Here is a 23,375-nt window from a genome sequence, read left to right as displayed (position 1 = left end):
TTCAACCTTAAAAATGCTTTGTTATATACAAATAACAAAGGTGCTTCTACTCTAGCAACCTTACATACATTCCTGAAAAACTTTGCATTCTACAAAAGCACACAATACAATAACAGATCTTGTCGGGGTAATAGGGTTAGGGACAGATAACTCAAAACCAGTAGAAGTTTGTAAACTAGAGCAGTCCTAATAAAAAGAGCAGCATGGTTAAGTCTCCACTGGTTTTACATTCAGTATCACAGTCTAGTTAATTCTTTGCATCATTTTTTTAGAGTAGTTTTAGATTTACAACAAAATTGAGACAGAGGTACAGTGATTTCCCATATAGCCTTACCCCCACACATGAATACCCTCTCCCTTTATCAATATCATTCACCAGAATGGTACATATTTACTTCAGATGAACCTACATTGACATAACATAATCACCCAATATCCATTACTTACTTTAGGGTTCACCCTTGGTGTTGTACATTCTAAGGGTTTGAACAAATGTATAATGGTATGTATCCATTATTATAATATCATGCAGAGTATTTTCATTGCCCAAAAAATCTGTGCTGTGCATAATCATGTCCCCACCCAAGCCCTGACAACCACTGGTCTTTTTATGCTCTCCATAGTTTTGCCTTTTCCAGAATGTCATGTAATTGGAACCACACAGTATGCTACCTTTTCATATTGGTTTCTTTCACTTAGTAATATGCTTTTAAGATTGTTCCATGTATTTTTATGTCTTGACAGCTCATTTCTTTTTCATGCTGAATAGTATTCCATTGTCTGGATGTACCAAATTTTATTTATCCATTTGCCTACTGAAGGACATCTTGGTTCCTTCCAAGTTTTGGCAGTTATAAATAAAGCTGCTGTAAACATCTATGTGCAGGTTTTTGTGTAGACATCAGTTTTCCACTCCTTTGGATACATACCAAGGAGTATGATTGCTGGATTGTATGGTAAGAGTATGTTTACTTTTTTAAGAAACCACCACATAGTCTTCAAAAGTGAATGTACCATTTTGCATTCCTAGCAGCAATGAATGAGAGTTCCTGTTGCTCCACATCCTCACCAGTGTTTGGTTTGTTCATTGTTCTGGATTTTGGCCATTCTAGCTGTAGAGTGGGATCTTGTTGTAATTTGCATTTCCCTGAAACTGTATGATGTGGGACATCTTTTCGTATGCTTATTTGCCCTCTGTATATCTTCTCTGATGAGATATCTGTTAATATTTTCAGCCCCACATATATTGTAAATCAACTATACTTCAATTTAAAGAAATAATATTAAAAAAAATAAAGATCTTCAGCCCATTTTTTAATCAAGTTGTTTGTTATCTTGCTGAGTTTTAAAAGTTTTTTTTGTATATTTTGGATGACAGTCCTTCATCAGGTGTGTCTTTTAAATCTTTGCTCCTAGTCTGTAGCTTGTCTTCTGATTTTCTTAACATTGTCATTTTCGGAGTGAAAGTTTTTAATTTTAATGAAGTTCAGCTCATCAGTTACTTCTTTCATGGATCATGTCTTTGGTGTTGTATCTCAAAAGGCATGTTATGCTTAAGGTCATCAAGATTTTCTCCTGTTATTATTGACTTAAACGCACAACATAAAAGTTGTGAGTTGAGTTTATTCAGTGTCTTCCTCAGAACGACTGCCCAGGAGACAGCCTCTCAGATAGCTCTGAGAAACCCCTGCAGCCCCTGTAAGGGGAGAGGTCAGTATATATATGATTTTGGCAAAGTGGGTACATGTAGCCAAGCACACATCTTGGTAGAAGGTGGCTCCCAGTTACGAGGAACAGAGATCTTAATAGTTTTAATGCCTTTTTGAGTGTGGGAAAATGCAAGAATCCAGATTCATTTAAAAATTTCACCTGAAAATATCTAACCATCTGAAGGCCTGTTCTGCCAGTTTTCCCAGAGCACACAGTGCCTCATTCCTGATCTCCACCCTGAACTCCTTTCAGGGTGTGTTGAAGGTCAGCAACTAGGGTGCCTAATGAGTCAGTCCTTGTAGAGCCATAGTGAGTGGCTTTCTTTAGTTGGCATTAATGTCTAGGACTTTTCCAGTTTTGTATTTTACAGTCAGGTCTGTGATCCATTTTGAATTAATTTTTGTGAAGAGGGTAAGGACTGTGCCTAGATCCATTCATTTTTTTGTCCATGAATGTCCATTTGTTCCATACCATTTGTTGGAAAGACTCTCTATGTCAATCAGGTGTTTTTTAAACACAGGAAGGAATGCCATCGCACCTTCTTCATCTGCATGATCAGCTTTCTTGTATAGCTTACATAATGGAAAGAGTAGCAGTTCTTAAAGTGCCTACTTGCTGTAAGGAATGCTTAACTAGGATCTTTAGGAATAATGCTAAAGATCATTATGTATTGCTTAGACTTTCTTTAAATAATGGGAAAGCTTGCCTTGATTGCTTCAAATCATTGCTGGAAAAAACCCCCACCTGAACCAATACAGCTTCTGTGTTATGCTGAACTTATTCCTCAGTTTATCAACTGTGTATGAGCAGATTCACATTAAAGAAACATATTGTGTCAATGAAGACTTTAATTTGATTACCTTTCATAAATAAAGTACTTTCTTTTTTTAGTCAGTAACTACAAAATGTAATTTTATCTATCACAAAGTATCCCTTCTAAAACCTGGAGAAAGATGCTGTTTTTCCCAAAACTAGAAATAATTTTTTACTCTTCCCCCATAAAGTCATCTTTTTACTCTTATGCTAAATTATGAAATCACAGAATTGATCATAACAAGTTTTTCTTAGAACAATAGTTTGTCGATTCACAACACACGTACCAGTCACCACAGAGTGACTACATTAGAATTACAAAAGCTACCTAGTTGATAAATGTAATGTCAGGTTTGAGAATCACTGCCTGAAAATAAAAATAACTAAAGGTGTTCAATAGGTCTCATTTTTAGTAATGTTGCATTTGGACATCCCCGTGAAGCCAGTACTAGTAAGATTAACTGCTGACAAAATTCTGTGTTTGCTGTTGCATGAGTAATTTGCAATATATACCATTTTATATTAACTGATTTCCACCTGCTCTTTAGGAGATACAAGATTTATATCACTTTTTGGATTAATTTTTGTAATTATGATGTAAAACATAGAAAATTAGTACTGTATCTGAAAGTCTAGGGCTGAAATCTGTTGTGTCCAGCTTTATTGTCCAGCACCTTTTTTTATTTATACTCATCCTTTGTATTAGACATCAAGTGATTTTTATGCTGTAGTCATATTTATAGAAGATTATATTATGAAGATGGGTTTTTATACTATTCTCCACTGAAGATAGAAGAGAGGTTGTCAGTAGACAAGTAAATTGAGAATTATATATTTTTTAAATATCCTAAAAAAAGATTGAATCTCAAGTGTTTTGCAGAAGCTTTAAAAGATAACTCATTTAGTAAAAAACTATGTCTTCATAAAAGCAGCAGGTCCAAGTAAATTGAAGAAAAAGGATTTGTTAAATGCCTCCAAGTAAGTCCAAACAACTACCCTAGCCGTCTGGTGTGTGACTGGAACGGAGGAAGTGCATCCAGTGCTTCAGTATCTCACTTGCTGGACATAGGCTACCTTTCCGTTGGGTTTTTGTTTGTTTTTTGTTTTTAATTGAAGAACCGTCAGTTATAATGTGTCAGTTTCTGGTGTACAGCACAATGTCTCAGTCATGCATATACATACATGTATTTGTTTTCATATTCTTTTTCATTAAAGGTTATTATAAGATATTGAACATAGTTCCCTGTGCTATACAGAAAGAAACTTGTTTTTTAATCTATTTTTATATAGAGTGGCTAACATTTGTAAATTTCAAATTTCTAAATTTTTCCCTTCTCACCCCCTTTCCCTGGTAACCATAAGATTGTTTACTATGTCTTTGAGTCTGATTCTGTTTTGTAGAATCTAAAAAGAGAGAGAGAGAAAAAAGGATACTATGAACCCATTGGGTTTTGTTCTTTTCTCTCCTCTGGTGCTGCTGACATGCTAAGTCGTATGAGGTGTATCTGTGAACCTGACCAGCGTCCCTGGTGGAAAAGATGTGGCTTCCTTGAGGGTAGAGTCACTCATATTTTTCTTCATTTTCTCCCCAGGATCTGGCACAACCTTTTGCCTGAGAGTGGGCTGGAAGGAAGAAATACTTACTAGGGAAATACTTCCGTAAAACGGAGTGATACAATGAACATCAGCTAAGACTTTGCCTAACTTTAGGGAAGTTTCTATTTTAGTACCAGGACTGAGAGGCAATTTGTTACTATTTTTCTTCCTCAAATCCTTTACAGCCTTGCTATTACAGAGCTGCTTTATTGCTGAGAAGACTGTTATAAAGAGGTCTTTTACTATTTCAACAATTAAAATCTGTCAGATGGAATCTCAGCTGACTTACCCAGTGCTGAATAATCTAGTAAATACTATCATAGCCAGGGTTCACTGTATTAATAATAGGTTTTCTTCTAAAGAAGTTAGACTAAGTTAGTAATCATTAACTTTAACATCTCATCCAAAGATCAAAAAAGAATTAGCATATTTTCTTAATTTTAGAATTTGCTGTGGTATTTACTGTTTAAGACAGCAAAATTGCTTGTCAGAAGAGCAGAGAACATATTCAGTGACTTTTCTCCACATGAAAAATCCATTCAGCATAGATACTGATTTTAAACTACTGCTTGTCTTTATTCTAAATTATTAATATGTTTGGGACATAAACCAAATAGAGAAATGCATTTGTGAAGTTGTTAACAAGACAACACTTTTCATTCAGTGAAGGACAAGAACTAATTTTTTTCAAGGAACTTATATCTGCTGTATACACACATACATATATGTGCATATATGTGTGAGGAATTTAAATGTTATGTATAGAACATTTAAGAATTGCTTAGAAGAATTTAAATCAGTGGTTACGTGGTACTTTCAAAATGTTCAGATTTATTAATGTGCTTTTTTGTGCTTAAAAATTATTATTCTTAACCTGTTCCATAAAAACAAAACTATTTGTTGACAAATTATTTATATTGATGAATTAAGACATCGAACATTAAAAGATGACATCGCTGTTTAATTTTGTAAATAGAGATATGTTAGTTCCACAACTCAGAAAATTTATGATTCTATCAAAAACACCAATTGTACTTAATAGGGAAATATCAGATAGGTAATTTACAGTCTTCTAGTTGCCAACCCATTTCATTAAAATATTGACTAGAATACTAATTCCAAAGTAATTGTTTGTCAAATCAAATCAATTAAATTAGGTTAAACCCAACCTCTGTGGATGCACTGTGAAATTTCCACTGGGTGCTACTTATTTAGAAAGCTTAAGACAGGCCAATAACCAGTCAGGTCTTTATGAGTCAGACTTTACCTTTCCTTCCTTTCCATTTTCCTTCCCCACCCTCACTTAGATTTCAGCAAACAAGAGTATTCACCAGTTTGCTTTGTCTCTCCATTCCTGCCCCCAAAAATCGTGTTTGTCAGTCTTTTGTTACCTTGGCCCTCCTGTCGGAATCACCAGCATTGTTTGAAATAGGTTATTCTGGTTAACTAAATTTTCCATTAACTGAGGTGAAAATTCTAATGCCTTTTCTGTTTATTTCCAGATTTATATTCCCAAATCCCTTTTGTCTGCCTCCTGCCTACTACTGCCTTCTACTGGTGGAAGGGAGATAAGAGGACTTAGTTCCCATTTGTTCCATAACTTAGAATGAAATATATGTATATATACCCAGCCTTGAATTCCACTTAGAATCCCAGCATCCCTATCAAAGAAGGACTTGTAGTAGTTTTACATTGAAATACTCTGAAATATCTTTGATAGTATGGAGTAGAAGCAAGAGGATGTGAAATATAACTGATGTGAAAGAATATTTAAAGTAATTATAGAACACAGAGAAAGTATGATCTTTTATCCTCCATTTCACCTCCTTTTGGATTCTTAATCTCATTGCCAGTAAATTTTCGAGTTAGAGAAAGTATTTCTGGAGAAATTAATATACTTAACCATGTATGTTTTAAAGTACATTTTTAACAGTAGAAATCATGTCTGACTTAAATCTACAATTAAATCAATCATTTATCATATTAATAATGAAGGATTTATTTTTAACCATTTAATTCATCTTTCTAGAATTTATTTCCCTCTGAAATGTCGTGAACTTAGAATATTTCAAGCAGCTGTTGCTTTCACATTGTTGTTACTACTGCATTATTAAAGTAGACAGTACTCATTCCTCTATGGAATGGCTTAAGATAAGAAGGTATCATGTGTAAACCAGAAACAAGTAATCAATGGCCAAGAAATAAAATCAGTGTGCCATGTAGTTTCCCAGTTTTGCACCAAAGTTGCCTGTGAAAGGAAGCTTAATCACATTTCTCCATTAGATAATTTTGAAAGTAAGAATTGTAGCATGAAAGGGAAGCAGCAGCCAGTATTTTAAATTCTGCAGTGCTTTCATATTATAATAAAGAAAAGGAGCTTAATTAGTATCATCTTATTAGTCATAACCTGGGCAGGAAATCAAGCCATTTCTACACCCTCTAGTCTGCTACTTCGTTTGCCCTTGAGTTCCATTTTGTTAGTAACTCCTAAGCTAATTGAGAGTTTTCTAGACAAAAACAGGAGATCTCCAAATAGCCAACTTCCCAACCCATTTGGGGAATTTGATGGGATGGACAGTGGTTTGCCGATGTATGAGAAAGCAGTTTGTTAGTATTTCTAGAAAGATTGGACATGTTAATAGATTCAATATAACAGTAGGATGGTTGCCACATGTTCTCTGTCTTTGCCTGACTTCTCTTTGCTATTGATTATGCTTGCATACAAACTGAACAGACCTGCTTCACCAGAAATAATCAGGTGGTAGAATATGCTACAGAGCTTAACACCTAAAACAGTTTTTCTTTATAGAATAGGAATGTAAAAAGAAAAATCTTTGGGGAGCAAGCAAATTAGTTGTTAATCCTGATTCTATGTGAAAAAAATGTTGCCTCTTCTCAAATAAATCTTCACAGTAGACAGGATGCAGTAATCTGGTCTATTAAGAGACTCTCTGGAATATATATTCCCATAGATAAAGAATCCCTCCTATTATGCCTGTTCTCAGTTAAATTCCTATATTTATATGAAAGATACTATTTTACTTTCAGAAACAGTAGTCCAGACGGTTAATGTTAATGGTGAAGATTTCAGGCACTGTGATAACCAATTTAAAAAATTAGTTTTTCTGGGGGACTTGTTTGTAGTTTCTGTATTATACCCTATATAATTGTCTGTTCTGTCTTCAGTCTATTACATTCTACTCTGGCTGCAAAGTGAGATCATTTAATCCTACTCCAGATTTAGTTATTTAATTTAGTTATTTAATTGCATGAAATCCCAACATAAGGACACTATCCACATACACATCATAGATAGAAGTGTTGGACAAAATGCTAGAAAAATATAGAGTAAGTGACAGGATGCATGGTTTTAAAACTTTTTAGAGTCCCCAGAACCCTTTAAGAATCCCTGGATCTAGCTTCTGCACTAGTTAGAACTGCTCTGCCAAATATGATAGCCAATAATCATACATGGCTGTTTAAATCAATTAAAATTGAACAAAACTGAAGTTCCCCCAGTCTCACTGTCCACATTCTCAATGCTCGGTAGCCACATGTGGCTAATGGCTACCATGGACGATAGCCAATTGGACAGAGGAGATATAGAACATTTCCTATATCTCAAAAGGTTCTATTGGACAGCACTGGGTTAGATGTTTCTGAAATACTCAATTTAAGAATCTTATCTTTATGTGTGTATATGTATATATATTTGTATGGAGCTGCATGATTTGACAACCCAGAACATATATGTTGTAAGAAAAGTCAAGCTTTTTTAGGCAAAATTGAAATCTGTTTCTGAAACATAAATAAGACTCAAAGTAAGGCAGCTAGCTAACCTCAGTGGGACCTTCAGGACTGTTCTACGATGATTTTTATCTGAATTGTATTTTCCATTAGCAGTAGTTCTAAATCTTTCCCATTTTCCTTAAGCTCTTGTCTTCAGTATGGTTGGAGACCTCACCTCCTGTGTTCAAAAAATTGAGGCTGTCAATGTAAATTCCTGTAAATTCCCTTATCTCTGTATAAAAATCTCATGTGATACATCAAGATAATACAATAATTTCAATTTCAATGATATAATCAGGACCTAAGACTAAATAGATAGTTATGAAGTGAGCTTATTCTTTTTTAGAAGCCTGGGCTTCATTCTTACATGATGTGGTGCTTTTACCACTTTAAATACCTCATATAAATGCGATCATGCAGTATTCATCCTTTTGTGATTGGCTTATCTCACTTAGCGTGATGTCCTTCAGGTTCATCCATGTTGTGCCATATGACAGAATGTCCTTTTTTAAGGCTGCATAATATTTCATTGTATACCTTGTACCACAGCTTCTTTTATCCATTCATATGTCTATCGACATGTAGGCTGTTTCCTCCTCTTGGCTATTGTGAATAATACTTTGATGAAAATGGGAGTGCAAATCTCTTTAAGATCCTCTTTTCTCTTTGATAAATACTGGTGGATTACATGGTAGTTCTTTTTGAATTTTTTGACAACCCTCCATCTCGTTTTCTGTAATAGCTGTAACAATTCACATTGCCAACAACAGTGTACAAGGGTTCTTTTTTCTCCATACTTGCCAACCCTTATTATCTCTTGCCTTTCTGATAATTGCCATTCTAACAGGTTTGAGATAATATCTCATTGTGCTTTGATTTGCATTTCCTGGTGATTAGTGATGTTGAGCACCTTTTCATATACATGTTGGCTATTTATATGGTCTTTGGAAAAACGTCTTTTCAGGTCCTTTGCCCATTATTTGTTTTTGCTTTTGAGTTGTATGAGTTCCTTAGATATTTTGGATTTTAGCCTTCTTTGGGGAGGGTGTATGTAATTAGGTGTATATATATATTTTTTTCTAATGGAGCTACTGGGGATTAAACTCAGGACCTCATGCATGCTAAGCACACACTCTGCCACTCGCTCCACCAACTATCAAGTATATGTTTTGCAAATATTGTCTCCTATGTCTCCATGGGTTATTTTGTTGATTGTTTCCTTTGCTGTGCAGAAACTTTCTAGTTTGATGTAGTCCTTACTTATCTGTTGTTTTTGTTGCCTATTCTTTGTTGTCATATCTAAGAAGTCACTGCTGAGGCCAATGTTTAGGAAGTTTTTTCTCCATATTTTCTTCTAGGAATATTATAATTTCAGGTCTTATATTTCTTTATTCTGTTTTGAGTTGATTTTTGTGTGTAGTGTAAGGTAAGGGTCTAATTTCATTCTTTTACATGTGAATATCCAGTTTACCCAACAGTGGTGTTCTTTAACAAATGGTTGTTGAAAAAACTGTCCTTTCCTCATTACGTAGTCTTGGCATCTTTGTCAAAGACATTTGACCCTATATGTGTGGGTTTATTTCTGGGCTCTTCATTATATTCCTTGAGATATATATATATAAAACTTTATGCCAGTCCATAGTATTTTGATTACTGTAGCTTTGTAAGATGTTTTGAAGTCAGGAAGTGTGAAGCCTATGGCTTTGTTCTTCTTTCTCAAGGTTATTTTGGCTATTCATGGTTCTTTGTGGTTCCATATGAATTTTAGGATTATTTTTTCTATTTCCGAAAAAAAAATGCCATTGGAATTTGGTAGAGATTGCATTGAATCTGTAGATTGCTTTGGGTAGTATGGACAATTTAACATTTTACATATTCTTACCCAGGAACATGGGCTGTGTTTCCAGTTTGTGTCTTTCATCAATGTTTTGTAGTTTTCAGTGTATAAGTCTTTTTGCCTCTTTGGCTAAGTTTATTCCTACATATTTTATTCATTTTGGTGCTATTGTAAATTGAATTGATTTAATTTCCTTTTCAAAAGTTCCTTATTGGTGTACAGAAACAGAACTGATTTTTATATATTGATTATGTGTCCTGCAACTTTGCTGAATTGGTTATTCTAAGCATTTTTTCTGTGTGTGTAGAATCTCTGTAGTATTCTACATATAAGACCATGTAACTTGCAAACAGATAATATTACTTCTTTTCTGATTTGGATGCTTTTTTCTTTGTTTATTGATTGTTTCTTGCCTAACTTCTCTAGTTAGGACTTCCAGTATTATGTTGAATATAAATGTCAAGAGTGGGTATCCTTATCTTGTTCCTGTTCCTGATCTTAGAGGGAAAACTTCCAGTTTTTTCACAGTTGAATATGATATTAACTGTGAGCTTTTTTATATATATATAGCCTTTATTATGTTGAGATAATTTCATTTTTCCAGTTTGTTGAGTGTTTTTATCATGAAAGGATATTGAATTTTATCAAATGCTTTTTTCCCTCTATTAATATGATCATATGATTTTTATCTTCCCTTCTGTTAATGCGGTGTTATCATGTTGATTTATTTTCATATGCTAAATGATTCTTCCTAGGGATAAATTCCACTGAATTATGATGTATGATCCTTTTAATGTGCTGTTGAATTTGGTTTGCTAGTGTTTTGTTGAAGTTTTTGCATCTATATTCATTAGGAATATTAGCCTGTAGTTTTCTTGTAGGGTCTTTGTCTGGCTTTGTATCAGGGTAATGCTGGCTCATAAAATGAGTTTGGAAGTGTCCCTTCCTCTTCAATATTTGGAGGAGTTTGAGAAGGATTGACGCTAATCCTTCTTTAAATGTTTGATAGAATTCTCCTGTGAAGCCATGTATTCCTGGGCTCTTGTTTGTTGGGAGATTTTTCACTGCTGATTCAGTCTCCTTATAGTTACCAGTATATTCAGATTTCCTCTTTCTTCAAAATCCAGTTTTGATAAGTCGTATGTTTCTAGAAATGTATCCATTTCTTCTCAGTTATCCCATGTTATTCATGTAGTCTCTTATGATCCTTTGTACTTCTGTGTTACCAGTTGTAATGTCTCCTCTTTTATTCCTGATTTAGATTTTTCCTTAGTCTAGCTAAAGATTTACCAATTTTATCTTTTCAAAACACCAACTCTTTTAATTTCATTGATTTTTTTTCTGTATTTTTCTATTCTGTATTTACTTTTGTCCTCATCTTTATTATTTCTTTCTTTCTGCTAACTTGGAGGTTAGTTTGTTCTTTGACTAGTTCCTTGAGTTACAAAGTTTGATTGTTTATATGAGAGCTTTCTTCCTTTTAACATAGGCATTTACCACTCTAAATTTCCCTCTAAGTACTGTTTTTGCTGCATCCCATAAGTTTTAGTAGCTTGTGTTTTCATTTTGTTAAGACTTGTTTTATGACCTAATATGCTGTGTTACTTTCCTGATTAAAGACCTCCAGGATCTATTCACAATTTTCAAATTAAATATAAATCTTTGGCCTGTATTAAGGCTCACCAACATGTGAACTGCCTTTGCAGCCTTTTCTTACTTAGGCACTAGCATTAATTGGACCATTTTCATTTTTTAACAACCCATATATACTTGTGGGAATTCTTTACCATTTCAAGAATCCTCTGTGAAGATTACCCTTCATTTCTCCAGATTTAAGTTATTCCCTATCCTTAATCCTTGATTTATATGGTCAACTTCACATATGTTGACTTATAATTATTTGTACAGTTGTCTCATATTTTCCTCTAGACTAACAACTTCTTCAGGATAGGAATTTTTATTAATAGTCTTTGTATTTCTTATAGTATCTATCCTATACCTTCTGCATAGTAGGCATTCAATGTTTAAATGGTAAATTTAATCAAAATTTTTCATCTCAGATATCAAGACTTTGAAAGTGACCGAATAAAACTACTTGCTTCACTTCTTTTTCTTAATTTTATCTGTCACAGTCACATTGAGGAAATCATCAGATAACATGCTTTTTATTTAAAAATTTTTCAGTGTTAAAGAAAATTTGGGGTAAATAAATGCATTCATCATCTCTCATTGTTTTGTATATTTTCTTCAAACCTTGTATTTTGTATTTGGGTGTATGTACATGTATGTTTGTGTATGTATGAGGAATTGTTTGCAATTCATTGTGGATTAGGCTCTTTTCAGTTATATCAAACATCTTTTGTCAGTATTTCTCCATTGTCTTCATAATTGTCAGTTAGAAAATGCATAATGTTATACAGCCAAGTATGCCATGTATTGTAGAATGATTTTCATTTGCATGACATTTAAGTTGTTTCTACTGCTGTGCTTTATAGATGATGCTGTAATAAAGTTTTCATAGCTTTTTGCTTGTTAAATTAGCTTGTTAAATTAGCTTTTTGCTTGTTAAATTTTCAAGCATGGGTTTATTAAGTTTCAGGGTTGAATGTGACTGTTTTCATACCCGAGGAAGTGGCACACCTTCCAGCTGTATACATTAGGGTACTAACCCAGCAGGGCCTAAGCCGTCTCAGTGTCGTATTGAGAATATGTAACAACGCAGATCTAAGTTAACATTCTCTCACGCTTAGTAGGAGTATAGTAAATTAATCTTTTCAGTATTGGGCCTCATTAATTTACAGGATGAATTATTAGCCCAGGGGTAGTTACATAAGGGTCATATATTAATCTGAGCTTAGAGACTGATTATGGTTTAAAAGACTAGACCCAGTCTTTTCCATTTTCCAAATGCATTTTCAGGGGAGACATTCTTAGAAATCAACGAACTGACTTTTTTAGGAAGTAGAAGGCCATTTTTTAGTGTAAGAAATACCCTCAAGAATTTAGAAATAAAATTACCTTCTTGGAGTTTAATTTTCAGAATAAAATCAACACATAATAAATGAGATTGATTAGGCATTGGAATCCTATGGAAAGATCCAGTGTCTATAAAATTGAAAGCCTAGAGAACAGGCTTAAAAATATTATCCAGACTTGTTAAAATACTTAAGGAAGATATAATAAGATAAAGTATACATATATATATATAAAACAAATATAAAGGAAATGTTTTCTTTGAAAACTAGCAGTTTTTTAGTGTTTTCAGAATTGAAACAACAAAAACAAACAAAAAATACTCTACCTATCTCGATTTTCAGTTTTTATGATGGCTACCAATTAATGATCAGAGTGTGATGAGAATAGCAGCTAAACCAATTTTATCTGCATTGAGTATATCACCAAATTACTGCTTTTTTTTTTTTTTTTTTTTTTCAGTTTCAGTAGTGGTGTGGTGGTGGTGTGCAAAGCAGATTGCAGGGACTTCTTTAAAGGGGAAATGATGTGTGAGGTATTCTACAATTCCTTACAATTGAATGCTGAAAAATTCTCATCAATTATTTGTTGATTTGGGTTTTTCTTCTCTCATATGACTTAAGGGGAACAGAAACCTCAGTCTTATTTTTCCGTCAAAGCACCAGCAGACTATCTATTTGGCAGTAATGATACATTGCAAAGTCTAGGGCTGCCAATTTTAGCACATAGATATATTATGAATTCATGACTGGTTTGTTCCCTAGATAGAACCTTGCTACTCAAAGTATGGTTTGTGGGTGAGTGGGCTGACATCAGCTGGGAACTGAGACATTCAGAGTATCAAGCCTATCCACTGATTTTGTTAGCTCATGTCCTCCAAGAAGGGATTTGACATCTAAGAACTCTGACCTGTATGAAGGAAAGAGGGAAAGAAGGAAGGTTGTGTAGGATCTCAGACTACAGCACAGTTCTAAGGAAGTTTCTGGCAAGCCAGTGGGGAGTCATCCAGCCAGTGGCACATATCAGTGAAGTGCCACCTCACAGGAATGAGTCCGCCTTACTATTTCTGCTGCTGCCAGTCATTTTCTGAGAGCAGTGTAGGGAAAGCTTGGCTTCAGTGCAAGTGGGATTTCAGAGCACAGGACCTGAGGCCATCTTTCAATTATGGTCATAGCAGCAGGAGATTTGACTGGCACATTTCCCTGGCCACCACACCTACCGAATCAGGATCTGCATTTCAGCAAAATCTCCTAGTGATTATATGTGCATTAAGTTTTGAGAAGCACTATTCTAGAATAATTATTTGACAACCTTGGGAATCTTACCCAGAGTCAATAAAATTGTTTGTAATCAACATAGGATCGCCTCAAAAACTCAGCTCTTTCAGGGTGGTTTTTTGTTTTTTTGTTTTGTTTTGTTTTTGTTTTTGTTTTTTTACAGTCATTTGAACAGAGTTGCTCTTCAAAGTGAGAACTAGAGAAGATAATTTGTTGTTAATTTGTAACAAATGTGTGAAGCAGATTTTTGGCCAAAGCAGAATTTCCAAGATGCTTTGCCTCTTTGCTGAAAGGAGCTGGATATAATTTACTTACTTTTGCCTTTTGGAGTTCAAGGTCATTGTAGCAAAGAATTACAGATTTCTGCACACATGATAGAATGTAGATACGATTCTTTTAGTGACAGCTGGAAATAAACAATCTGTTAGACAGATCTTACTGAGTTACCTCTGCTGACCCAGTGCTTAGTATTTGAGGGGCTCTCTTTAGGACAACTACACTATCAAGTTAACTTTGCCACAAGGCCATGTCACCTAATTTATGGACTTTTCCGTGAGTTCAAGATACCCACACCCTCGTATATGATCAGGAAGCCCACAATCTCCATGTGATCTCCTCTGGATCATTGATTCCCAGGCTTCATTCTAGAGACTACTGCTTGGTCAAAAATTACATTTCCCCAGTCTGCATAAGGCTTTGAAATCAGTACGTTTAAAAAGCCTCCCAGGTGATGAAACTTAAACAATTTGTCAATCACTGCTATAAGGTAAAATGGGTACTTAGGATTGGGGTCTAGCCCATAGAAGATCCTTAGATGGAGTGGTTATAACTTATTCTGCGTTCCAAATACCTCCTGCTCCTTGTTTACTGGAGAGTGTGTTTACATGAAACATTTTAAAAGAATTTTTAAATCCCTAATTAAAGATAAAATGTTTTATTGATAGTATTATTATTTCAAAATTCTATGTAATTTTTACATCATTATTTCTTAATTAGCAGTGGCCTGTTCCACAAGGCCCACAGTACTAAAGGTCTAACTATAATTATATTTGGACTACTCTCAATTCTGGGCTGAGAAAGTTTTCCTAAAGACAGACAGTCACAGGTGTTCCCTAAAATAGAACTTACCTAGAAACTGAGTTAAAGGTGTAACCCTAGTTGTAAGTACCTCTGGTCTCTTACTCATTCTTTCATTTCTTTGTTCAACGGACACTTCTCAGATACCATCTATACTTCAGGCACTGTATAATCCACATCAGAGACCTGAAAATAAGTAAAATTTATTCTTTGACCTTGAGGAGTTCACAGACTACCCTACTGGCAGAGATAACATGTAAACAATTACGATGGAGAGATTTGCTCTTGTTGAGCTTAGAGAGAGAGAGTAGGTCAAGCCCACAAGCTGGGGGTTGGGGGAGGGAAGTGGGAGAAGGCTGGCACACAAAGAGAATAGCACAAATGCATCACATGAGACACCAGTCACTTCTGCCTTTATCCACCAGCCTTGTCAGGAATCTAAAATTCTGAGCAGATCACCTGAGCTCATCTAAAACTTAACTCATTATCCATCCCTCTCACGAAACAAAAGTCCTGCTTCTCTGTATATATTCCAAGATTGGTGACTGGTACCCCTATTCATACAATCTTTCCAGCCAGGAACCTGGGAGACTTCCTCATCTCTTTATTCTTCACCCACTGTGGCCAACCGTTAATCAGGAACTGTCAGTTTAATCTCTGTAGCCTCTTCTCTGTCCCTCCCTTACTGCTAACATTGCTGCCTCAGATAAGCTCCCAAACTCGGACGTCTGCAGTTGTCTCCCAACTGGTCAGTCTTCCCATCTTCAGGCTTACCTCTTTCCAATCCATTCTCCCTGTATCAGTTTAAAACAGGGGTGGCCCTGCCTCCTACAGGGAAAGGTCTAAACTCCTTAGTATTATAGATAGGTTGAGAATGCTAATGCTTGAGCCACACTGCTTGGATTCAGATCCTGGCTTCACTACTTACTAGCTGTCTAAGACAAGTCACTTAGCCTCTCAGTGCCTAAGTTTCCTCAACTGTAAAGTAGAGGTAGAAACTGACTCTCAGTCACATGGTTTTCGTGATGGTTAACTGAGTTAATGCTGTACATATAAAGTGCTTAACAATGCCTGGCACAAAGTAACACACAGTGGTGGTGGTACTCATGGTAGGATAATAATACACAGTGTACATGCCAGGTAAATAAAGATGACCAGGACTCACATTGCCTTCCAGAGACTAACAATCTGAAGGTAAATAAATTACTTCTTCTGATCAGTGCTGTTATAAATTTGAACACAATGCTAGTAATTTAGGAAATCAGGAGAAAATTGTAAAATCCTGTGATCTAAAAATGTTCTATTAAAATTTGTATTTTCTGGATACATATTAACTCAAGTTCCCAAATAACAGCTTAGTACCTCCTAAACCCTCATACATGAAATTAGCAGATTGCTAATTTTGTTCCTGTATATTCTTACATTGACAACAAGCAGTTTGGTTCTAGTATGTGTGAACATTTAGGTTCATTCTCTGAGCAACAATTTGGAAAAAAGAGAAACTGGCATTGAACACACAAAGGGAGTAGACATGAACCACTAAAGAATAGTAGAATTTTCAGTAAAGCTTCAGAAAACAGTAAAGACAATGGTAGAGATCAATTGTACCCAGTAGTTTTTGAAGGATGTGAACTACTGAGGTTTGAATTGCTAGTGGAGGTTGTAGAATCAGGGAGGCTGCAGGACACTGGCAGAATATATATAAATTCATTGTGGCTTATAAATGCATATGAATTCAGAACAGCACTGAATATACAGTTTAAAGAAGAAACAGAGTTGAGGAATAGCCGTTTGGTATTGGAGGCAGAAGAATGTAGCATTAGAATGTAGGCTCAAGTTACTAAGTTTAGGCTATTTACTAACACAGTGACTTTGGAAAATTAGTTAACTTTCGTAAGTCTCAGTTCTCAGCTAGCAGATGGGGATTGTAATAGTACTAATCAAATAAGGTAGTTAGGATTAATTGAGAAAGTGACCTAAAACACTTTGCTGGTAACTTATAAATAGCTAACACCTACTTAGGTTACTTCTTGCTAATGGTGGTGATTATTAATATATTGTTTGCTTTCTTCAGTCAAGCAAGGTGAATTTACAAATGCCTCAGTCAAATTTGGGGAGAATTATATAGTACAGTACTTGTTATTTCCTAGGTGGCAGGTAAGGTTACTCACGTCACCTTTGTTTAGAATATGCTGCCTTTTGTTGTCCTGTTCTAGGGAATGTAAAATATTATTAAGTTTCATAGATAATATCACTTATTTTTTTCCCATCCTATTTTTCACATGCGGGTTTAAATTCCTACAGAATTTAACCTACAGCTGAAAAATATATCCTATAACCAAAGAGCTATAGAATTCCAGAACTCCTTGATTTCATTATGTAATTTAATGAATATTATAATTGGTAACACACTACTTTTACTAACAGTGCTTCTGAAGTGCTTAAATATTTTTAATATTCTCCCTATTGTCCTGTATACCCTGTCTTCTCCTTTCCTGGCAGTTAATAATTTTATATAACTAAGATAAACAGGTTGATTTAGTATACATTAATATGAGTACAGTATTATGAGTGATGTATGAGAGGACATCCCCTATGGGACACCTTACCTCTCCAGCTCACTTAGGTGACTCCTCTATCCCCATGCTCCCATCATCCCTGTACATTTTCTCTCTTCATCCTTTTGCTTATCTGTGTCTTAAAACAAATTCTGAGCACTTTAGCCTTGATGGTAAGAATAATGTCATGCACCATCAAGCAGGAAAAGACCAGCACTCAGTAGTTACTCAGCTGATTTTTGTTAAGTGAATGAGTGAATGTTGCCCCCTTGTATCACCTACCACAGTCCTTAGTCCATGGTCAGCAGCGTACCAGTAACTGATTCAATTAACTGTTCAATTAAGAAGGCCTTTATTAAAAAGGTAAAGTAAGATAAAAATAAGAAATAAAATTTAACAGTAGAATCAATAGTAACCTAATTCGAAAAACTGCTGTGTGTGAAATAGCTGTCTTTCTTTCTGAAGATTTCCTGCCCTTCCTCAGATGCCAAATGCCTTACTCTGGTTCCCTGCTTACTAACTACTCAGTAGCTTGCGTAAGGTGACAGATCTAGCCTTGCACCCTTGAAGACTGAAGGGGACTCCTGACACAACTGGGTACAGTTTGAGGCCCTGAACTCAGAGCTATAGGCTTTACATACTTCACCTCTTAAAGATGCTATAGGTGATGTTAGGAAAAGGAATATAGTGTAGACAAAACAAACAAAAATGTTTACCATGTCTGTCTAGTAATTGAGCATTCATCTCTTTGTTCACAGGAACTTGAATTATGATATATACTTGTATAATAAGCAAATGATAGCATAAATAAACATCAAAAATTGCTACCTGGGCCACACAGCACATGCTGTGTCAACCCAATGTGATACCTATCTTCTTTGTGCATGACAAATAATCAGAAATAGGAAAGAGTTTGCAGGTGCAACAGGAAGCAGCTTAAAAGACTGGCCTGGCATCATCTGTAGCCTCAGTATATACTATTTACTTCCTAGTGTGTTGACTCTCAGCCATAGGTCACAACTGGGCCTTAGAAGAACCTTAACCCAGCATGTTACATCTTTCCCCCTCCAAGTACCCCTGGAATTGCTGCCATTGGCCAGTATCCAAGAAGAAGGCTCAAACAGCTGTCCTGACAAATAGGTTTCCGCCATTCAAGCTAGAAAATGGGGAGTTTGGGCTGCTTTGCAATACTCCCTGCCTCTGGGTTGCAGAAGCTATTTAAAATGGTAATAAAGTATCCTTCTCTCTTGTACTGTGTATTTTTCTTTTTGAAATTATATAAATATCTTTAGGATGTTTTTAAAGCAGTAGGTAAGAAATCATCCTTCTAAAGAGAGTTTATTTCAGCTTTTTTTTCCTTTTTCTTTTTGTCTCTCCCAGACAGTAAGGATTGTATCCTGGAGCCGCTTTCACTGCCAGAAAGTCCAGGTGGCACCACCAGTTTAGAAGGTTCTCCATCTGTGCCTTGTATTTTCTGTGAAGAACATTTTCCTGTGGATGAACAAGACAAACTTCTGAAGCACATGATTATTGAACATAAGATTGTCATAGCTGATGTCAAGTTGGTTGCTGATTTCCAAAGGTAAATTTTATTTTTACCCATAAAAGAACTAAGTTTATTATTTCTTAGAAGAAAAGCATAACTTACATAAAAGCGTAAAATTACTCCTATACAAATATGACAGTTCATTTTCCTTTTCAGGTTTCACCTTAGTCTTTTTTTTTTTTTAAATCTTTGTACTTACTTGCCTTCTTGAGTATGTTAAGTTTTATTTGAGAATGTCACATACTATTGCATGTCCTACAAAATCTGGAAGCAGACCAACTTTCTAACAAGTCAATACTCCCTTTGCCATATTCCATAAAATTGTTGACATTGTTGTTGAATTCTTTTCTTTTTCAAGTAACCATTGACAGAACTATCAGATGAGTTATTCTTTTATAAATCTGTATCACTCACTTTTTCTTTGATATGAAACTATTTTTTAATCTTTTTTTTTTTTTACCACATAGATGCAAATTCCCCCTCAGGAATTGCAGAAAAAACATGATCAACCAGTGATAATTTTATGAGTAATGTTAAGATTTTCTTTCTCTTCTAAAATCTTTGAGGAATGCCTGAATCAGAATTTGTATTTTATCCTTTGTACTTATGTCTGATAACTAAGCAGCTGTATTTGTACTAATCAATCTCTCTTTTTTAAATCATTGGTATCAATCTCATCTGTATGTGGGTAGGAAAATCAAATTACTTACTAGGTCTCAGGGCTTAGGAGTCAGTAATTAAATACTGAGATCAATCACGCTCTAAATGCAGTTATGTAATAAAATGAATGCTTTATTAACAAGAAAAAGATGCATATCTGATATAAGTGCTTTCTAAATAAAATGTATAGTTAAAATGTACTTTAAATTTGGAAACTTTGATTTTCCTTGTCAACTGTCCTCATACTTAAATAAAAATTTTACTCTCGGGAAGTTAAAATATGATTAATTCAAACTGACCAAGAATGTATATGAGTAAACTTTGTTGTTTTTAAATACCTTTAGATAATGCTCTCTTACTATTTACAAAAACTAAAAATTCCTCTCCATAATAGTACAAGCTTTGACTTACTTGTGATTAGAGTTAAGCTGGAATTTTCTCAACATTGTATGACTTTTTCTTAACTTGAGCAATTATTGGGGGGCGGGAGGGACAGTGAGAGGTTCAATTAATTAATTCACTCAGAACTTTATAGGTTGAATAATTCATATATATGTATGTAAAACTCTTCTTGGAAAACAGTTGCTGTTTTTGAGTACAATAAGTAATAAAGGTGATAAATAATAGGTAAGAGATGGACTTGCATTGTCCTTTATAAGCAATAAGCTCTAAATTTTCATGTTAAATCTATTTGGCATTTTCTTTATTGGAACAAAGGAACAGATCTTTCTCAGGGGGAATAAAACAAAAACAAAAATCTCTCCTTTGAGCCATTTATTAACATAGTTACTTATACTGAGCTATTTGCTAGTTTTATTCAGTAGATAAAATTTTTCCAGAAGAAAAATGTTAACTCCTTAATTCTTGCCCCTTTCTATATTAAATTCCACTCATTCAGTGCTACTTAATTAACAACAATATCTCAAATCTTTATGCTTCTGTCAGTAAGCACACCAGTTACAGTGGAGAGCTGGGCAGGCAAAATATTACTACAAGGATTTTTTGTGAGACGTGATTAAAATTCTTGTGAAAGAAAAAAAGCATTTGCTGATGACCTAATAATTACTTTTATGGCTTTTTAATAAAACATGAAATGCTGTAATAACTATCCTCCAAATAAAGTGTTCACTACCAGCTGTGGACTTCCCACCATTTGACTTTTATTTTGTATGAAAATGAAATAAACCCTTTTTTGCTCAAAGCAAAAAATAGAATAAAGTGTTCATACTACATATTATTTCTTGGCTTTATATATTAAGTAACTGCAATTGTAGCTTTAAACAAACTAAAGAAGTAGGAAAAAATGAAGAATAGAAGTACTAAATGATTTCTTAACATAGAACAAGAAATTTTAGTGGGTGGGAAAAAATGCCGTAAGAAGAATGTATTTGGTAGAACCTCGTGACCTCTCCGGTAAGGCTAGTAAGACCCCAGGACCCCTGCTCAGAAAATTGTTTGTAAAAGCATAAAATAAAACATCGGATTTAAACAGAAATTTTTAAAAAAAGAAGCATGTATTGAAGATCTGCTATCTTTAAGACATTTCTTAGTTGAATACAATTTGTCTGAATGCTTTTACCAACCACAGGGAAATTGATATATTGACACCTTTTAATTCTAATTATGAACTAAAAAAAGTACCATTATGTGTTTAATTAGGATGCAACTTAAATTTAGACTTAGGTCAGATGTTTGTTGTAATTCAGATCTATTTGTATAGTATATCACAATAAGATATGATACCTAATTTTATGTATTTAAATTATATAGTAATTTATTATTATATTTTGCTTCTATAACATGATTTTTTCTTTGATGATGTTGTCACCCAGCCTTTGGTCAAGCAGAGACCACTCAAATGACAACTCTGTGCCTATTGGACTGACCTATTACCTGCTTTATCCTCCTTCCCTCAGAAGCTACATAACAACATCTCAGAGATGTTCAGGGTATCTGAAAAAGCATCCTTCCAAACTTCACAACCACTTGTCATGGAGCAGTAATATAACTTTTAACCATTGTAAAGACTGCCAGACCATGAGCATGCAGCAGTGTCTTCTCTCCCTTCATTTCATGGGAAGCCTTAACTCTTTGCGAAGGTTAACTGAGGTTCTGTCAGACAGAATCTCCCCATGATTTTTAAGTCATTTGATGTTAGTAATTGCTTCCTTTGTGCCTACCACATTGAGGTAAACTGTAATACAAAATAAATACATGATGTGAACGTTCCCTTCAAAGATCAAGGAGAATAGTATCCATCATGGAAGTCATTAGAGATCAAGAGCCATTGACTATTGGAATCAGAACATCAGAGGAATCGGTGCCTCTATAGGGGAACTTCTTTGTTACCTCTTGCCTAGCCAGGCAGTTCGAATTCAGCAGCCCCAAACAGCTGGCGTCAACTTTCAATATTTAGGCAGAAGTTAGGAGCAGTTCAGAACAAAAGCAGCTGTTAGGTAGTATGCTTTCAGGAAGGGAAGACCTTTCTTCTCCCTTCAGACTTCACTTCTGTACTTCAGTTTTTCCTTGTCAAAAAGCATTCTCCTGGGTATCTTACTGAAAAAAAATTCTTCAGGTATCCATTACAACTGTAATTCTGGGGCTTTCTCCTGTTCCTGCATGTTTCTGTAATCCTTCTGTTGACTGGTCCTCACACGGCAATAGAGGTACTGTGTTGTAGATTTGAATTTCGATTTGGAGCCAGAGAGACCCCAGTTCTCATTCCAGTTCTGATGTTCTACTTGTGGAACCTTGGGCAGGTAGGGTCTCGGTAATGGCAGCTGCTAGTAATTGTCATCCTTAGGATCATCATCATCACTTTGCTCTTCCCCTACCTGTGCGTGCCCTCTGACACTACTAATATAACTATTTTAACTTGCTCATTAAATGTCTGATGAAACGTTATCAGTCTTGTTTTTTGTTGTTTTACACACCAGTACTTCTCTGGAATAAACAAATTCTTTACTACTTTAATCCTATCTAAATATGTTACTTTTTCTTATTATAATAACTTTAATTTATTAAACATCCAGGATGGTGAACAGTGCTTTTACATATATTATCCTGTTTAATTATTAACAGTTCGTTTTGCAAATGAGTAAACTGAATTTCAGAAAGGTTGAAAAACTTTCATTTCAGGTTCATATTTCTGAATGCCAAGTCCCTGCTTCTCTATTCACTGTTGCCTACAGGGCTGGTGGAGTCAGTTATTAAAACATCAATTATGAGAGTTTGATCATAGTCTTAATTTAAAAAGCAAAACTTTTAACACAAGATCTGTACAGTTAAGAGACTCTTACTGTGTTGACTCTGTTACAGAATAAGTCAGTGACAGTTCAGAGGACAGTCTGGTCACTGGTATCTGCTCTTACCTGGTCGTCTGCTTCATATAGTTTCACACAGATACTTAGATCTAAGTCTGGGAACATTTTCCAAAAATAAGCAAGCCTGTGTATTCAAGGAATTATCACTGCCTTTTTACAAACTGTAGGCTCAGAATGGAAATAATATAAAGAGCTGATGACTATTCTCAATTTTGT

The 23,375-nt window shown here is 34.9% G+C and overlaps 1 protein-coding gene across 2 annotated transcripts in view; it reads left to right on the top strand.

The window, feature by feature from the left end:
- Nucleotides 1-23,375, top strand: part of ZNF277 (zinc finger protein 277) — a 100,515-nt gene that overhangs the window by 38,248 nt on the left and 38,892 nt on the right. Inside the window, exon 2 of one of the 2 annotated variants that reach the window (XM_014559239.2) lies at nucleotides 19,015-19,212. In XM_014559239.2, coding sequence (XP_014414725.1) covers nucleotides 19,154-19,212 — 59 coding nt within the window. In that variant the 5' untranslated portion in view covers nucleotides 19,015-19,153. Of the gene's footprint in view, nucleotides 1-19,010; nucleotides 19,213-23,375 lie in introns of both variants that reach the window. The other variant, XM_006184682.3, reaches the window with a different exon arrangement.

Source organism: Camelus ferus, chromosome 7 (genome assembly GCF_009834535.1).
Source record: "Camelus ferus isolate YT-003-E chromosome 7, BCGSAC_Cfer_1.0, whole genome shotgun sequence".
In the NCBI taxonomy this organism is placed as follows: domain Eukaryota; kingdom Metazoa; phylum Chordata; class Mammalia; order Artiodactyla; family Camelidae; genus Camelus; species Camelus ferus.
The sequence above is the reverse complement of the archived record's forward strand: the minus strand, read 5'-3'. Positions and strand labels throughout refer to the sequence as shown.